At 42.5% G+C, this 17,236-nt stretch overlaps 1 protein-coding gene across 1 annotated transcript in view; it reads right to left on the reverse strand.

Annotated features, from left to right (window-relative positions):
• Positions 1-290: 290 nt before the first annotated feature.
• The window catches only part of LOC144263729 (centrosome-associated protein ALMS1-like), a 37,730-nt gene continuing 20,784 nt past the window's right edge, over positions 291-17,236 (reverse strand). Inside the window, exons 2-3 of the mRNA XM_077814701.1 lie at positions 5,658-5,792; positions 291-672 (exon numbers count right to left, since the gene is read on the reverse strand). Of these exons, the coding sequence (XP_077670827.1) occupies positions 448-672; positions 5,658-5,792 (360 nt within the window). The 3' untranslated portion in view covers positions 291-447. The remainder of the gene's footprint in view (positions 673-5,657; positions 5,793-17,236) is intronic.

The raw sequence follows: 17,236 nt of genomic DNA on the forward strand, positions 1-17,236 counted from the left end.
TCAAAACACTATACAAATTGGACTACTTCATCTTCAACCTTGCTAAGGATTACTCCCCCTTTGCAAGTGGAGACAGTGAGGCAAAGAGGTTAAGTGACTTGCCCAAGGTCATAGTGCAAGCCACTTGCAGAAGCAGGATTACAACTCATATGTTTTTAAGGCCTGCAGGAACCATTATATCATCTAGTTAGGAACCCCCAACTCTGAGTTCACTAAACTATACTATCTTTGCCTTTCTAATTATAGTTACCAAGACTGGAATTTTGTTCAAACACTAAAGATAACAGGTTCTCTTGCTAAAGTAAGATACAAGCGGTCAGGTTCCTCATTCCAAAGATGGACCTTGACAACAAAACTACATAGGATTTATTTTGAAAAACCATTGATCAGAGCTGTAGTAAATTAAATCCATGCTAAGGATTGTGAATGCTCAGTAAGCAACTAAGCTTATCTTGTTAAAAGATTATTCAATATACCCAATAGCGGAGTGTGTGCCATGTCGCCTGTATGCTGCCTTCCAAGCTCTTCTGTCGGAGTCAACAAGCCTTCCTCCAGAGTAGGGAACTCTGTCAAGTCATTTCCACCACCAGTCAGGCCCAACCTCATCCCTGATGTTGCCGCTAGATGGCTGACATCCATTTCTACTGGAAGCTGATACCATGACTCCATTCCCTACAACAATTTGGAAGAAAAAGTCTTTAATTTTTCATTAGTCTTACTTTTGCTTCCAAAATCAAAAGTTTAATAATAAGCTATTTGTATTATTATTGCATTAAAATGTATTTTATAGTATAAACAGACTGTTCTTCTATTTAAATGTCTTGAATATATTCCTATCTACTCAGGTATAAATAAAGGCCCCAACCAAAGCAAGACAGTTAAATCCAAATGTGGTAAAGAGAAGCATGCAATATCACTGGTGCATTAAAAACAGACTTCACTCCGATATAAACTTTGAATGTGACTCAACAGCATTACAAATATGGCCCTTGTACCAGCCAACGCTGGTCAATTTCCTTGCAGGATGATTCTTTAAGAGAAGGAAAGCCCTTTTGGGATGTCACATTTTCAAAAGGATCTCCCAACTGCACAATCAAGGATTACAAGGTGAATGTCCTACCCTTTAAGTGTGGGTAACAGAACGCACCAGAAGTCTGACAAAAAGTCACCAACAATGTTCACTCATAATTACTAAAGCGTGCAATGAGCATTGTACTTGGTAGAAGACAGAGCCTCCATAGGGCTAAGACAGAAGGCAACATGAATTGCAGAGGAGGGAAAGGGGTTAAGAAAGGCCTTCAACCAATGTTCCCTCTAATTTTTTACATCCATGTGCGAATGAATTTTGTTATGTGCACCAATATGGAGTTGATGTGTGGCAGGGGTGGGGTCAAGAGGTTCGGACTGTGGGAGGGTGCTCACGGCTGGGGCAGAGGGTTGAGGTGCGGGGTGGTGATGGCTCTGGCTGGGGGTGTGAGCTCTGGGGTGGGGCCTGGGACAAAAGGTTTGGGAGTTGCGAGAAGGGGCTCAGGGCTAGGGCAGACGGTTGTTGTGTGTGGGGGGTGAGGGCTCTTGCTTGGGGCATGGGCTCTGGGGTAGGGCTGAGGATGAGGGGTTTGGGGTGCTGGAGGGGGCTCAGAGCTGGGGCAGAAGGTTGGGATGGGGTGGGTGAGGGCCTCTGGGGTGGGACCGGAGATGAGGAGTTTGGGGTGCAGGCTGCCTGGGGGCTGCAGCAGGGAGAGAGGACTCTCCCCAACCATCTCTCGCTGCAGCAGCCCGGGGCCAGGGGAAGAGGCGCCTTTCCCCGGCCCCAGCAGCTCCGGAACTGGGGCCGGGGGAAAAGGCACCTCTCCCCGCCTGCATGGCCCTTGATAGCCGGCTGCGTGGCCACACAGCTTACAGGGAACTTAGCCTTCAACCCCTTACTGCTAGGTCCGCGGTTTAAGAAAAGGCATGGGAGGTAAGTGCGGGGAACAAAATATTGAGTGAGCACAGGGAACCTGAAGATAAGGGAGAGAGGAACAATAAGTTTTCTTCAAGTTTTCCATCTGGATAAAAGCCTCCAATCCTCCCCAATGTCCAGCATCCCCGTATTCCACTAAGGTACAACTCCCTCCACCAACATACCTCCTACAGATTTGCAAACATTTAGAGGACAGCACCCTGCTTTGATGGGCCACATATTACCTGACTGAGCAAAGGTCCCCTCCAGCAAATCTTGAATGCCAGCCCAATTTAAACAGTGGCACTTTTTATTTTAAGAATCCAGGGAATTTTGTAAACCAAAAACTTTTGCCCCCAAAAAATTAAAGGTTGAAAATGTGTTTCAAAGGAGCCCAGTTAACTCTCCCCCTCAAATACACTTTCTACACAAAAATACTTTTAAAAAAAAAGTTACAAAACCTGCAAATGAACAGTTGAAGTATCCAGTCATTTCCCCCACTACCACAAGTCTCTCATCACTCAATATCACCCACCCAAACTGAACTCTGCCTCCAAATAAAATTTGAAAAAAAAAAAAAAAAAAGCAAAAGGTCAAAAAATAAATTACTGGGGGATTATAAATCTTAATTCTTATTCAAGACATCAATTTCTAATAATTTGTTATTTGACCCTGGCATATAGTTTTGGATATATTTTATTGGAAGGCAACGTTAAGTTTGCAGTGTAAATCAGGTAGGACGGCAGTAAGTGATGGAAGACTATATCGTCTTGGGGAACTACCTGGATTCTTTCTTGTTAGAGGCTAGCTAAAGTTCCCCTGTGATTGAACACACCCCTGTATTCACATCCTACAGACTACCATAATCATCTTTGTACAAAATAGGCCTTGTGAGGTACCACTTGAAAACTCATAACTCACTGATAAATAATATCATGATGAAATATATATAGCAACATTATATGTAAAATTAAATCCCCCTGTATGATGTTATTAGCACATGTTCAAAACCACACAGCCCTGCATGGCTACAACTACACTACATCGCCAACGGTTATTAATCAGATCTGTCCTAAACAAAGTACTGTGTATTTACCTCAATTTACATATAAGTAGTAAACAGGGCCAGTAAGACAGCAGGGGAAGCAGAGCAGATCAAATATGCATTTTAGCAAACAAGTGGGGAGAAAGAGCATGGTGTTTCCTTGATCATCATACTCCATGTCGCCTTCCTCACTGTTTGAATGAACTTTGCTTTGAGAGGTAATCTTCAGAAGAATCCACTTCAAAGTTTCACTAGACTAGCTCGTCAATTTTTCTTGTAACCAATTCTGATTTTTATGTCTTATTACTTGTATTCACTTAAAATCTCTCTCTTTATAGTTCATAAAGTTGGTTTAGTGTTTTATCTAATCCAATGTGTTTGAATGGAAGTGTCTGGGAAACTCAATTTGGGGTAACAAAGTGTGCATATTATTTCTATTAAAGAAATACAGACTTTATATGAATTTGTATTGTCCAGGAGAGGGCTGGGCAATACAGGACATACATTGCTGGGGGGAAATCTAGGACTGGTGGTGTGTTGGGGTCACCATATTATAACCAAAGCTGGTAAGAACCAATGTGTGGCTGGCTACAGCACACACTCTGACATAGCTGGGAGTGACTTGCATGTGGGAGGCTGTTTGTGAGCATTCCAGACTGGAGGCTACAGCAGCAAAGCCGTGTAAAGGGCACCACAGTTTAGAGGGCAGGGGACACACAGGTACTTATTAGTCTGGATTGTACACTGGGTATGTCACAGAATCAACAAAAAACCTCCCCCACCTGAACACCACTATGGCTTTGCTAAGGAAACATACTACAGTAAAAGCTATTTTATCTGGCATGTTGGGGAAATGGGGGGTGCCAGTAAGTGCAAAATGCCAGTTAATTAGGAGGGAGGGAATTTGAGTGCGGGGCTGGGGGGTTTGGGTGCAGCTCTGGGAGGGAGTTTGGATGAGCAAGGGGGCTCGGGGCAGCGGGTTGGGGTGCCAGATGCAGTGGGCACTCACCTCAGGCAGCGACCTATCCTGGCTGCTCCTAGGTGGAGGCATAGCAGGCAGCTCTGCACAGTGCCCCCGTCCTGCCCCAAGCACTAGCTCCACAGGACCCATTGGCTGGGAACCATGGCCTTGGGAGCTGTGGGGGCAGTGCCTGTGGGCGAAGACAGCGCACAGAGCCACCTGCCACACCTCTGTCCAGGAGCAGCTGGGACAGGTCGCCACTTGCAGGGAGCCCCCTGAGGTCAGCGCCCCCACCCCAGATCCAACAGCCTGCACCCCCTCCTGTGCCCAAACCCACTGCCCTGAGCTCCCTCCCACACCCAAACTCCCTCCCAGAGCCTGCGCTCCACACCCCTCCTGTGCCCCAACACCCTGCCAGACCTGTACCAACCGGACTATAAACTGGAATTTCAATGAAGATCAGAAATGCCTGTTTATAGAGTTTTCTGGTTGGCAAAGTGCCAGATAAAACAGTTTTTATTGTAATATGCTGCATGAAACAAACAGCCAGCTCTGTAATAAAAAAAATTCCACATGATCTCTCAACTGTGCAAGCTGGTCATCACCTGACCTATCTGAAACTCCAAAGCCACTTTTGACATCTGTAGGATCTTGACTGACATATGCACAAATGAATAAAGTAGGAAAAAATATTTTTGGATGGCTATCTAGATCATACCTCTAATGGCAAACATTAGAAAAAAATTATTGCTTTTGAAAAATTAGTGTTTTATTTTTAAATTTAAAATAGGGACTTGACAGAGATATTTAAGACATTGCTGTGTTTTAATGTAATACTCACCATACCTACTCTAACAGAAGTATTAGGCTAATGTATTGAGTAATTTATTTTAATAAAGTAAAATTACAGACTTGCCTTATAAATCAAAATGTCCCTGATAAAAATTAAGAGTTTTTTTGGTGTTATTCCTTTCTTTCTATTTATCTTATAATTTACTACAGTTTTATTAACTGTTTTCTACTAGTTCATGTAGTTCTTTGGAAGTAATCATATGGCATTAAAGTGTGTTGCTTTAAAGACTGTTGCATCAATCCACCAGCAAAAGTCTGAACTCAAAGAAGGAAAGAAGCAGAGGGGAAAAAGCTGAAGTTGATTCCATCATGGTAGAATGAGTAAGTCTAATCCAAAAGTCATATTTAGACCAGTGGATGCCCTCCTTTGTGAGAAATAAAAGCTGTAAGTAAGAAAACTAATTTTCTTATTATTTGTATTGTGGAACACCCAGAGGAACCAATCAAGAGTGTACTTGGTACTCAACAAACACTTAAAAACATCATGCTTGACACGAAGAACTTACAAACTAATTTAAGATAACTAAAAACTAAAAATTAACCATTTTCTCATCAGAAAACCCCCAATAGCCAAAAATGGGCCTCTATCCTACAAATACTTATGCATGTGCTAAATTTTACACAGTGAAGAGGACCATTAGTTTCAATGGACCACTAGTTTCAATGGACCACTAACATTATGTGAAGTTAAGAACATGCATAAATGTTTGCAGGATCACAGTCTTTGGCTGTATTCCCAACATGTATCAATTGCATTACAGATCTCTCACCTGGATACACAGGATTTCAGGTAAGTGAACTCCTTGTCTGATTCTATTTGGATAAACAAGGATCTACTAAAGGTATATTTGAAATACCTGATTAACGGCAGATCTCTGTCGGATTGCTTCTCCCAAGGAGATCCCACTGGCAGTTGAAATCTGGGTCCCACTGCTGCTTTGGCTTAACAACTCTTCCTTCCATCCACGGTGTGGTGGTGTTGTAGCAATAGGCTAAAATCATTTTTTTAAAGAGAGAAGTAAAAATTTATTTTCATGATCCTTTGAGGTACAGAGCCATTTAAGTTGTAATGTACTATGCAATATCAGTAAAAGCAGGTAGTTGCTGGCCCAAACTAATGAGATAAGAAACACATGCTGTAGCTGGAGGTGCAAAGGGGGAAAGTTAATTTGTGCATAACATTTCTAGTTTTACACGCTAAAATAGTAGCAATGAAATATCATGTTCTGTGCATAAGACGATTACTTGCATGAGTCAGGAGATTATCTTTCCCTATTCATGCAGCATTGTGCAATTCACAGAGAGCTAAGGAAGCATTGTTCTAAGTCAGCCATAAAAATGTTGGCATACTATGGGGCCATGCGGGTACCCATAGCAGTACCGCTGACTTGAAGGTGTATATAAAGTCCCCAAGTGTGAAATAGTTATGGGTGAGGACAAAGTCACAAAGGTCAGCCACCAGGTTTGCCGCGACATTATCGGGGATACTGTTCCCGATGGCTTGTAGTCCATCTGTGTGTGGAATGTTGGTGTAGAGGAAACTACAATCCATCGGTGATCTTCCAGAAAACACCGCATGGCCCCACAGTACGCTAACATTTTTATGGCCAACTTAGAACAACGCTTCCTTAGCTCTCGTTCCCCTAACGCCACTACTCTATTTGCGCTACATTGATGACATCTTCATCATCTGGACCCATGGAAAAGAAGCCCTTGAGGAATTCCGCCATGATTTCAACAATTTCCATCCCACCATCAACCTCAGCCGAGACCAATCCACACAAGCGGTCCATTTCCTAGATACTACTGTGCTAATAAGTGATGGTCACATAAACACCACCTTACACCGGAAACCTACTGACCACTATACTTACCTACATGCCTCCAGCTTCCATCCAGGACACACCACACAATCCATTGTCTACAGCCAAGCTCTAAGATACAACCGCATTTGCTCCAATCCCTCAGACAGAGACAAACACCTACAAGATCTCTATCAAGCATTCTTAAAACTACAATAACCACCTGCTAAAGTGAAAAAACAGATTGACAGAGCCAGAAGAGTACCCAGAAGTCACCGACTACAGGACAGGCCCAACAAAGAAAATAACAGAACGCCACTAGCTGTCACCTTCAGCCCCCAACTAAAACCTCTCCAGCGCATTATCAAAGATTTACAATCTATCCTGAAAAATGATCCCTCACACTCTCAGATCTTGGGAGACAGACCAGTCCATGCTTACAGAGAGCCCCCCAACCTGAAGCAAATACTCACCAGCAACTACACCCCACACAACACAAACACTAACCCAGGAACCTATCCTTGCAACAAAATCCGATGCCAACTCTGTCCACATATTTATTCAAGTGACACCATCATAGGACCTAATCACATTAGCCACGCCATCGGGGCTCGTTCACCTGCACATCTACCAATGTGATATATGCCATCATGTGCCAGCAATGCCCCTCTGCCATGTACAATGGACATACCGGACAGTCTCCACGCAAAAGAATAAATGGACACAAATCTGACATCAGGAATCATAACATCATAACTGGTAGAACACTTCAACCTCTTTGGCCACTCAGTAAAAGATTTAAGGGTGGCAATTTTGCAACAGAAAAGCTTCAAAAACAGACTCCAACGAGAAACTGTTGAGCTTGAATTAATATGCAAACTAGATACCATTAACTTGGGTTTGAATAGAGACTGGGAATGGCTGGGTCATTACACATATTGCATCTATTTCCCCATGTTAAGTATCCTGACACCTTCTTGTCAATTGTCTAAATGGGGCATCTTGATTATCAGTACTAAAGTTTTTTTCTCCTGCTGATAATAGCTCATCTTAATTAAGTAGCCTCTTACAGTCTGTATGGCAACTTCCAGTGTGTGTGTGTGTGTGTGTGTGTGTGCGCGCGTGCGTGTGCGTGCGTTTTCTTACTGTATGTTCCATTCTATAATCCAATGAAGTGGGCTGTAGCCCAGGAAAGCTTATGCTCTTATAAATTTGTTAGTTTCTAAGGTGCCACAAATATTCCTGTTCTTTTTGAAGTTTATATATGTAACTGTAGGACCCTGAAAAATGTTTAGGATATTTCTTGGGGAAAAAATAAGTTTGCCTTGCGCCTGCAAAAAACACCTGTCACAGGGCTTTTTGCCTTCATGAGACACCAGATGAAGCTATTTTGTGGTTGGAGTCACATTTCTTCTCTATAATACACCAAGAGGGAATCCATGCAGTTGTCTAAGCTCCTAGTAATCCTGGAGCCAGCTTCACAGGCGAGGCAGCCCGTTCCAATCACACCAGCATGAAAGTGTAAAATGAAATCTGTAGTGTATTATACTGAGATTCAACTGAAACAAAATTACTCCCTAAGACAAGAAAAGCACTCGTCCAGAAGAGAAGCATCAAACCCAAGCCGATCTAGACAGAGTGTATTGGGGTGCTGGGGTAGCGTAGGAGGAGTGCTGTTGGAGAGTGTCTGGGGTAGCTGAAGTGCATGTCTGCTGTCTAGGTGTTGCTGGGTTCTTTCTGGGTTAGGGAGGGGCTGAGACATCTGGGAGAGCTAGTGTAGGTTGATAGAAGCCATCTGGGAGGGGAGCTAGGGTCTGTCTGGGAAGCAAGGTTCTGCCAAAAGGGCAGTTGTTTGGGGTCCAGCTGGGATCTCTGAAGGACTGGGGATTGGAAGGAGGCACTCCCAGTGGAGGAGCGGGGCATGTCTCTGGGGGTTTAGGGTCTGGCTGAGGTCTCTCTGGGACTAAGATAAGGGATCTGAGGTTCAGCTGGGAGACAAATTTGGGGATAGTACTGAGACCCCTCACCTACTGTCCTCACCAGACACTGACAGCAACTCCTTTTGTTGCCGCTGATGCTTCAATCCATCAGTGTCAGTAACCAGAGAGGAAGCACACAGGCATCCAAGGGTGTCCAAAAACCATATGTCACAGTGGTCTCTAGTTTCCAGAATGCACAGCTGCAGCTCCTGCCCATTGCTTAGCCCAGCAGTTCTCAAACTTCATTGCACGATGATCCCCTTATGACAACAAAAAATTACTGCACAAGCCCAGGAGGGGGGACCAAAGTTTGAGCCCTCTGGAGCCCCACAGCCCTGGGCAGGAGGGGGCCAAAGCCGTAGCTCAAGGGCTTCAGCCCCACGCGGTGGGCCTGTAAACTGAGCCTCACTGCCCAGGGCTGAAGCCAAAGCCTAAGCCCTGCCGTCCAGGGCTGAAGCCTTCAGGCTTTGGCCCCAGGCAGTGGGGCTCAGACTTTGGCCCTGGGCAATAGGGCTTGGGCTTTGGCTTCAGCAAATCTAAAGCCTGTCCTGGCGATCCCATTAAAACGTAGTCCTGACCCACAGCTTGAGAACCAGTAGATTTAGCCAAATGTGTGACATTCAGGCTGAGCCAGGGCTTGAGTAATAGGGCTGCCAGATGAGTGACAACTGGTACCCAAAGCTGCAAAGAGGCTGAAAAATGCTAAGTGGTCATTTCATGGCTTAGCAGTGAAAAAAGAATTCATCCCATCCTCAAGAGTAGGAGAAGAAATGGCTCCTGATGCAGCACGCCATGTAGACTACGTTCCAAAAACAAAAAGGAAATAACACTGTTTGAATTTGATTCTCTCCCTAGTAGGCTGCAACGATACTGGTTCTGGTGGAACCCAACTGAGAGTGCCAATTCAGAACAAATTGTTTAGAGCAGGGCAGTTACAGCTCAAGGTTGAGGTTCCTTTGCACACCAAGGCAAACCAAATGAGCCAGACAGAGAGGACTTTGGTTTTACTCCACTGGCTAACCGTAAGTCACACAAGCAATTCCCTTAGACGCTCCAGTTTCCCAGTATCACCACCAGTGCCATTCATTATGGGGACAAATGGTTATGAAAACCAATACCCCCATAAAAGAAAAAAGGTTCTCCCTATCCCAAAGGACCAAGCCCCAGACCCAGGTCAATATATTAATCAGATCTTACCCACAAATCACGCTGTTGCCAATCCTTTAGAATCTAAAATCTAAAGGTTTATTCATACAAGGAAAAAAGATATAGATGAGAGCTAGAATTGGTTAAATGGAATCAATTACATACAGTAATGGCAAAGTTCTTGGTTCAGGCTTGTAGCAGTGATAGAATAAATTGCAGGTTCAAATCAAATCTCTGGAGTACATCCACAGCTGGGATGGGTCATCAGTCCTTTGTGTAGAGCTTCCATTTGTAGCAAAGTCCCTCCAGAGGTAAGAAGCAGGATTGAAGACAAGATGGAGGAGCTGCAGCAGCTTTTTATAGTCTCGTCATGGGGCCTTTCTTTCTTTGTTCCAAAGACAATCATTCCAGCACATGGCAAAAAAATACCTTAGAGTTCTGTCCACAGGCATGTCCCTGCATACCTTGCTGAGTCACAAGGTGTATCTGCCTTCTCTCAATGGGTCAGTTGTATAGCTGATGGTCCTTAATGGGCCATCAAGCAGGCTAGGCAGAGCTGACACTAACTAGTCTGGGGTGTCACCCAGAAGCATAGAATAAGTTTGAAATACAGACAGTTTAGAGCCAATATTCATAACTTCAACTACAAAAAAGATACACATATACAGATAGCATAATCATAAACAGCAAATCACAACCTTCCCACAGACACCTCACACAACAACCTTTGTACAATATTTGCTGCAAATATATAACAGTGGTTGCAACAGTGATCTATACGGTTAGAGATTCTGTCAATAACATCACATAGGCTTAATCTCAAAGCAAGAGTTATGGCTGACCTAAGTCCTGGAAAAGGTAATGGAGACGTGTTACACCGATTCTGAGAGCAGTTCATTTACATTAAATGTCTGTGAAACAGTTCTCAAAAACAATGTTAATTTAGAGCTACTGGTCATATGGACAGGGATGGCCTATATGCTCTTTTGTGGCTTCAATTTCTCTTTCAATATCCAAAGTGATTTTCTTTGCTTCTGAAGAGATAAGTGAGTCTGCCACATAACATTTCAGCTGAAAGGTAGGGAGGGACAGTGAAGCTCTGTAGTAGCATTTACTAATTTATTCCGGGTCGAGCAAGCCTGACTTTTCTCTGCAACCGACAGTAGGAAGAAAAAAAAGTCACCTGATATACCAGGGGACAGCAGAGCAGATGCTTCCTACTGGTAAGATAAAAACGCAAACACAAGCTCTCAATGACCTTGTGGAATCTTATAAAGTGCCCTTATGAGAAAATGTCTAAAGAAAGTGCCAGAAAGATGGGGAAAATTGCAACTCCTACAGAAACTTATATGTTATGTAAACATTCAGGACCAAATTCACCTCTGGTGTAACTCAAGTAAAGAATTATTCCAGGGATGAAACTGACCTAGTCTCTTCATTGAGATTTATGGGAAATGGGTTGCGGGGAGAGGAGGATAAACACCTCCACACTAAGACAATCAATTATAACCAAGGAGAAAAAGCTTGTAACTGACTCTGCAGTGAAATTCACAGCTCTGCTCTGGAGCCATATTCAGATACTGTTCTTCTCTTCCCCCTGGCTCCTTTTACTGTAACTGCAGAGATGGGCACAACAGCAACTGGACACAACTCTAGAGTGACACCATGAGCTCCACTATTGAAGCAGATTTTCCTTCCAACCACCCTCTTTGGTTGTTTTCTGAGGAATAACAGCTCCAACAAAACTTGCAGGAATGAGATTCCTGCTTGTGGAAGATGAAGCCTGTCCCCTATCCGCACTCGGGATCAATGAAAGGATGTCTTTCCAAATTCCCAATATTCCCCCATTTCTCTCCTCCATAGTCTGCCATAGCCATTCCCATCTCCTCACTCTCAGACTTCAGTAATGTAACTCCTCAGCTCCATCAGATACAGGCCACCTCGGCACCAGGAAACGATCTTCAAAAAAGAGAGAACCAATGTTTCACATCTTCAGCATGGCATGGAGCACCCCGACTGAGTGTTAGGAGTACTACTTGAGGGTCTGAGGGACTACAGCAATAGGGAATTGTGCATGGCATCTCCATCCTCCTTAACCACCAATCACTGTTCACTCCATATTTTACACCACCACAGAGTATATCAAGTTTCAGAGTAGCAGCAGTGTTAGTCTGTATTCGCAAAAAGTATATCAAGTATAACAAGAGTATATCAAGGAGGTCATCTCTGCCTATCACCCCATCCTCAACCATAATCCTCTTGTAATTATGCCATACCCCCACACCCTCAAGCAGGGCCGTCCTTAGGATTTATGAGGCCCTATGCAGTATTATTAAACTGGTGCCCCTATGCCCAATGGCAGCCCAGGCTCGCATGTGTATTTTAGACAAAGGTAGTCTTTTGAAGGATTTATTTAAAAAACTATATGTCTGAAGAGCCAAGCATTTAAGGCTAAAGATGAATACTCAGACTGTGCATCTAAAAATCTATGCAAGGATTTTTTAGAGATGTGATTTTATAATCTTCAGTAATACACTAATGAAGTATTTTTAAAGCAAGTTTTAAACTAAGGTCCTGTAGACTAACATGTTCTGAGTAAATATTACAGTAATGCACAACTGTTTTTGTCAGTAAATTCAGAAACTGACCGTGTACACCTGGGGGTTGGCAAATGCCTGTTAAATGGCTTCATTATCACTTGACAGGTTTCAGAGTAGCAGCCTTGTTAGTCTGTATCCGCAAAAAGAAAAGGAGTACTTGTGGCACCTTAGAGATTAACAAATTTATTAGAGCATAAGCTTTCGTGAGCTACAGCTCTAATAAATTTGTTAGGTGCCACAAGTACTCCTTTTATCATCACTTGAATGGTTCTTTAACAGTTTCAATGTTGTGCTAATAGGTCTGGCAAGCTGGTGGCTTTTTCACTTTTAAGTACTAGATCCCCTCTGGAGGAAGACTTACCAGGCTGCAGCAGCCAGCTGTGATGGGAGCCTGCAGGAAGGGTCAGAACAGGGATAGGAATAGGTGGGGGGGGAAGGGGGGGGGAAGGGGGGTGGACATGAAGACCCGGGGTGCCCCAAATTTTCAGGTGCCCTATGCAGCAACGTATGTCTAAGGATGGCCCTGCCCTCAAGCCATCTTTGGCTTGTCAGGTCTATGCTCATTCTCTCCACCTGTGCTTTGCTGTTTAAAGAAGATAGCTGTAGAGCAGGTCTCGTAGCTCCATTCCTCAAGCAGCTTCAGGGAGAAGTCCTCTCTCTCCCACCCAACTACTACATGACACATGACATGTTGGCATATGACGGATAAAGGAGTAAGTACCTCTGTCTGAAACTGCCTGGGGAGCGGCACTGCCAGGCCTGCTTACATACAGCTTTTCTAGCCTGCTTCACATTTAATTAAGTCTATGTTCAATTTTAAACTTTTGAAAGACCCACCATAACATTTTGTTCAGAGTTACAAACAACCTCCATTCGAGGTGTTCGTAACAGGTTCTACTAAAATAGGGAATGGATTGGTAAAGGAGTAGAACCAACGAGACACGAAACCTACTACATATGAGATCCTTCCTTGTAGACGAATTACAATAGTTTTTTTAGGGGCACAATATAGCTAAAAATCTTCCAGTGAATCATTTTTATAGACATTTCTATAGTCATACATAACCTATTCCTGGTTTTCACTTGGAAAGTTGTACTTAGTTGCATAGATCTGCATAAATTGTGGGGTATTTTCCATTTACCTTTATATGAATCGCAAAAAATGCTATGGCAATTTCATAGAGAGTCTCTGTACCCCAACATGTGAGGTAAGGCATTCAATCTTGGCAGACCCCACTCCAGAATGAAGATTTGATGTCAAAAACAAATACATGAAATTCAGTTATTTAGATTCTGTAAGTATAAAATAAGAGTCAGTCTAATACAAAGGTTGAGAATTTACCCTAGCTGATGCTTAAAATAAAAATTTAAAAATTTAAAAATTTTTTTTTAAAATTTAATGTAATAAATGCAGTAAAACAAAAATCAAGCTTAAAAGGAGACTTATGTTGTAACTCATTAAATAAACATTTTCTTACCTACGTAACTAATTGCATCTTATATTTATTAGATCTGAAAAACTTAAAAGTGGAATCTATTTTTCCCTTACGTTGTTTGTTTATATTTTAATTTCTCTCATACTGGCACTCATAACAAGTATTTTCAGTTCATCTAACAAAGAATTTTAAGTTCAAGCACATTTGATGGTTGTTTATTTTTAATAATAAAAATACATAAGTGCATACACAAATTATGTATTTCTAATGCTCCTGGCAAGCCATCAATTCAGGCATAAAGATGAGGCAACCTTGATGAAAGAGGCATTCAGGGTTCAATAATGGCATAAAGATCCTTTCAATTGTAGGTCACACTTCCAGATATGCCCCAAACTGCTAACAAATTGAAATTTGTTGCCATCCAATGGCTGACTGCTGGCCTATAAGAAATGAGTTTAGGGTCTCAAACTAGTTCCCAATGGACAGAGGTCTACATCACAAAAGCCACCAATACATTAGACTCTCATTACATTATTGGCCGTAGTTTCAACTGACACAATGAAGTTTGAATGGATCATAAAGAGTGAATTCCCCTCTCGCCCTTAATGGTGTTCTCCTCAGGTTAGCATTGGGACACAATGGCAAACAGCACTGGGAAACCTGATCATCTACACCGCACATCCCATCTGTGAATAAATGGAAGAGGTCACTCTCCTGGGATGTAAATCACAACCCACTTCACTTTTAAGAATGGCAAATTTAATTTGGGGCTTTGAGTGCTCAATGGCCCCTTAAAAAAAGCCGGCTTGCCCAAATGGCTGATTTTAAAGAGAGATGCCACCAGCACCACACACCCACATTTCTTCAGCACCAGTTAAAAAAAAAGCCACTTCATGAATTAATTTCAGAAATCTTAGGTCTGGAGGCGTAACAATAGAGCCAAAATTTGCTCTATTGCTCAGTTTGCCTTCCTCAAGTCTTCCAGGAAATCAGATCACTGAAATATATACATGATGTGGCTGTTCTTTGGTACTGAACAACTGTGGGTGTACAACACAGGAGGTCTCTTCCTTGAAAATAGCTGTTCCAAAGCTGTCGGTTGAAACCAGTTTAAAAGCATCAGTATTTGTAAAAGGCTAATGGCATCATTTTGAAAACCTGCGCTGTGCTACCTAGAGCTTGTGCATGGAACAATGTTGCTAAGACAAAGGCAAACAGCTTCTAAGAAAATTATTCATGTCACTCAAAACAAGATCTAAATGTTTATTTAAACTTTTAAGCATTCATAGACATTACTGAATAATTTTTTAAAATCAAACTTTCATATGCTCAACTGATAGCAGGCAATCTATGCAATAAAATCATTCTCTAAAGCAGTATTTAAGTGTGGATGAAATTCACCCACAACAACAGGGGCCACTTAAAACTGGTAACAGCAGAACAGCTGTTGCAGCAGCTGTTCTGCTGCACAGGGGAAGGGCAGCTAACATAGTAGGTGAACAGGGTGACTCTCTACCCTCTGAAACCAGTGGAATGATTATTCTGTGTAACCCATGCATAGGAACTTTGAGGTAGGCCAGGACAAGGCCACTGAATCCGCAATTAAATAGACCAGTGGCCATGAACCTCTGCACAGCAGTGTGTGCAACGGTCACCGCACCTGTTCAGTCCAGATGCCGGAAGCACAGCAACAGATACAATGAGAAGCTGCTCCATGCTTTGGCTACTGGTTGGGGCTGAAGTCCGTTCCAAACACCCTTACGTGGCAGTTTGCTTCGGATTTGTGCTAGGGCAGAGGAAATTAATTTTATCCTGTATGCATATGTTCCATTATTCATATTAATCAGTCATTAGAAGAAGCAACACTAGTTGACAATGGTTTTGAATAAAAACACATTCCAGCAGCTGTCTGATAATTAAATAAGGGACCTTTTATTTAAAATTTAGATTTTGAAAAGGTTACAATTTGGTATTATAATATACATCTTCAATACAGGGGAGTTTTTATTAATCCCACTGGAAATGAATTTTCTTGAGTATGGGACACATATTGCCCTTAGGAGGCTAATCAAAAAATGATTATGAGAAATGTAATGAGACATGAGCAAAATAGTACAAATAATTAACGAAGCATTAAATGTGATAGATATTGATTTTATTTAGATATGTTAAGTATGGCTAATTGGCTGGGTGTTCTGAATGGTACTAGAACTGATCAGTAACAAGGGCATATGTTAAAGATACATGTAATGAATAGAGTAAGATGGAACAAAAGAGCAGTGGTTGTGATTCTCTGTTTAATTTAAACTTCCTATGTCTATGGTGAAACTTGTTACTTTTTGAAGTTATTTTATTATTTATAAATATGTCAGCCTGGCAGCCTTGAAGACTTTGTCTATAGATCAAGTTGTGGAATTGCAGATTTCCTTCCTCCACATTCTACCACCCATAACCAGAGAGGAATCAACGGTGGGGGGGGGGGGGGAAGAGAGGGGAGAGAATTCAGGGCCAGATCCACAAAGGTAGTTAGAATCCTAACTTCCATTAAAATCAATGCAAGGTAGGAGTCTCCAAAGCCCACTCATTCATTGCCCTCTTCGAATAAGTGGGAGTAAGTGCCCCTTTCCCCCACCCCCCACCTTTTGGGAGAACTGTCCATTAAGAATTGGACCAAGGTCATCAACTCATTTTTTCAACCACGCCCCTGGGAAAAGTTTTGAAAAGGGGAACATTCCAATTCAACATGACTAAAGCAGAGTGGTTAAAAACTTACGATTTCTTATTTAAATCAGATTTTTAAATTGTTATTGAAATGATTATACATTTTTCTTTTTAAAAACATATCTGTTTCAAGTCAAATCTGAATTTAATACAAAATATGTTGAGACTAAACTTGTTATAATCCCTTAAAATACTTAAATAAAAAAAATACATATGCTGAATCCATGAGCCTCTATCAAAAACCTTGAGTGAAAGGCTGCTATTCTATATCAAGAAAGCATCAGGGGGAAAAACATCTTACTTTTGAGGTCAAGCTTTATAAAAATTATAATAGGTCATGCGCTGTATTAAGGGCTTGATCCTGTGGGGGATCCGAGGACTGTGCTGCTGGGTGCAAGAGACTGGCAAAGTCATCATAGACATTGGCACCATGCCTCTGACTCCAGGAGACACCAACATGTATAATATTGGGACCATCCACTGAGCCCACTTTGGTAGTCTCATACTCCTATTTTAAAGCTCTGCGGATGTCAAACTATGGCTCATGACCCCAAAGTGAGTCGTGACGCCATTTTAATGGGATTGCAAGGGCTGGTGTTAGACTTGCTGGGGCTGGGGCTGAAGCCGAAGCCCGAGCCCCGCCACCCAGGGCCGAAGCACAAGGGCTTCAGCCCTGGACAGTGGGGCTCAGGTTACAGCCACCCCCATCTGAGGCTGAAGCCTTTGGGCTTTGGCTTTGACCACACCTGCCT

Source organism: Eretmochelys imbricata, chromosome 4, assembly GCF_965152235.1.
Source record: "Eretmochelys imbricata isolate rEreImb1 chromosome 4, rEreImb1.hap1, whole genome shotgun sequence".
Taxonomy (NCBI): domain Eukaryota; kingdom Metazoa; phylum Chordata; order Testudines; family Cheloniidae; genus Eretmochelys; species Eretmochelys imbricata.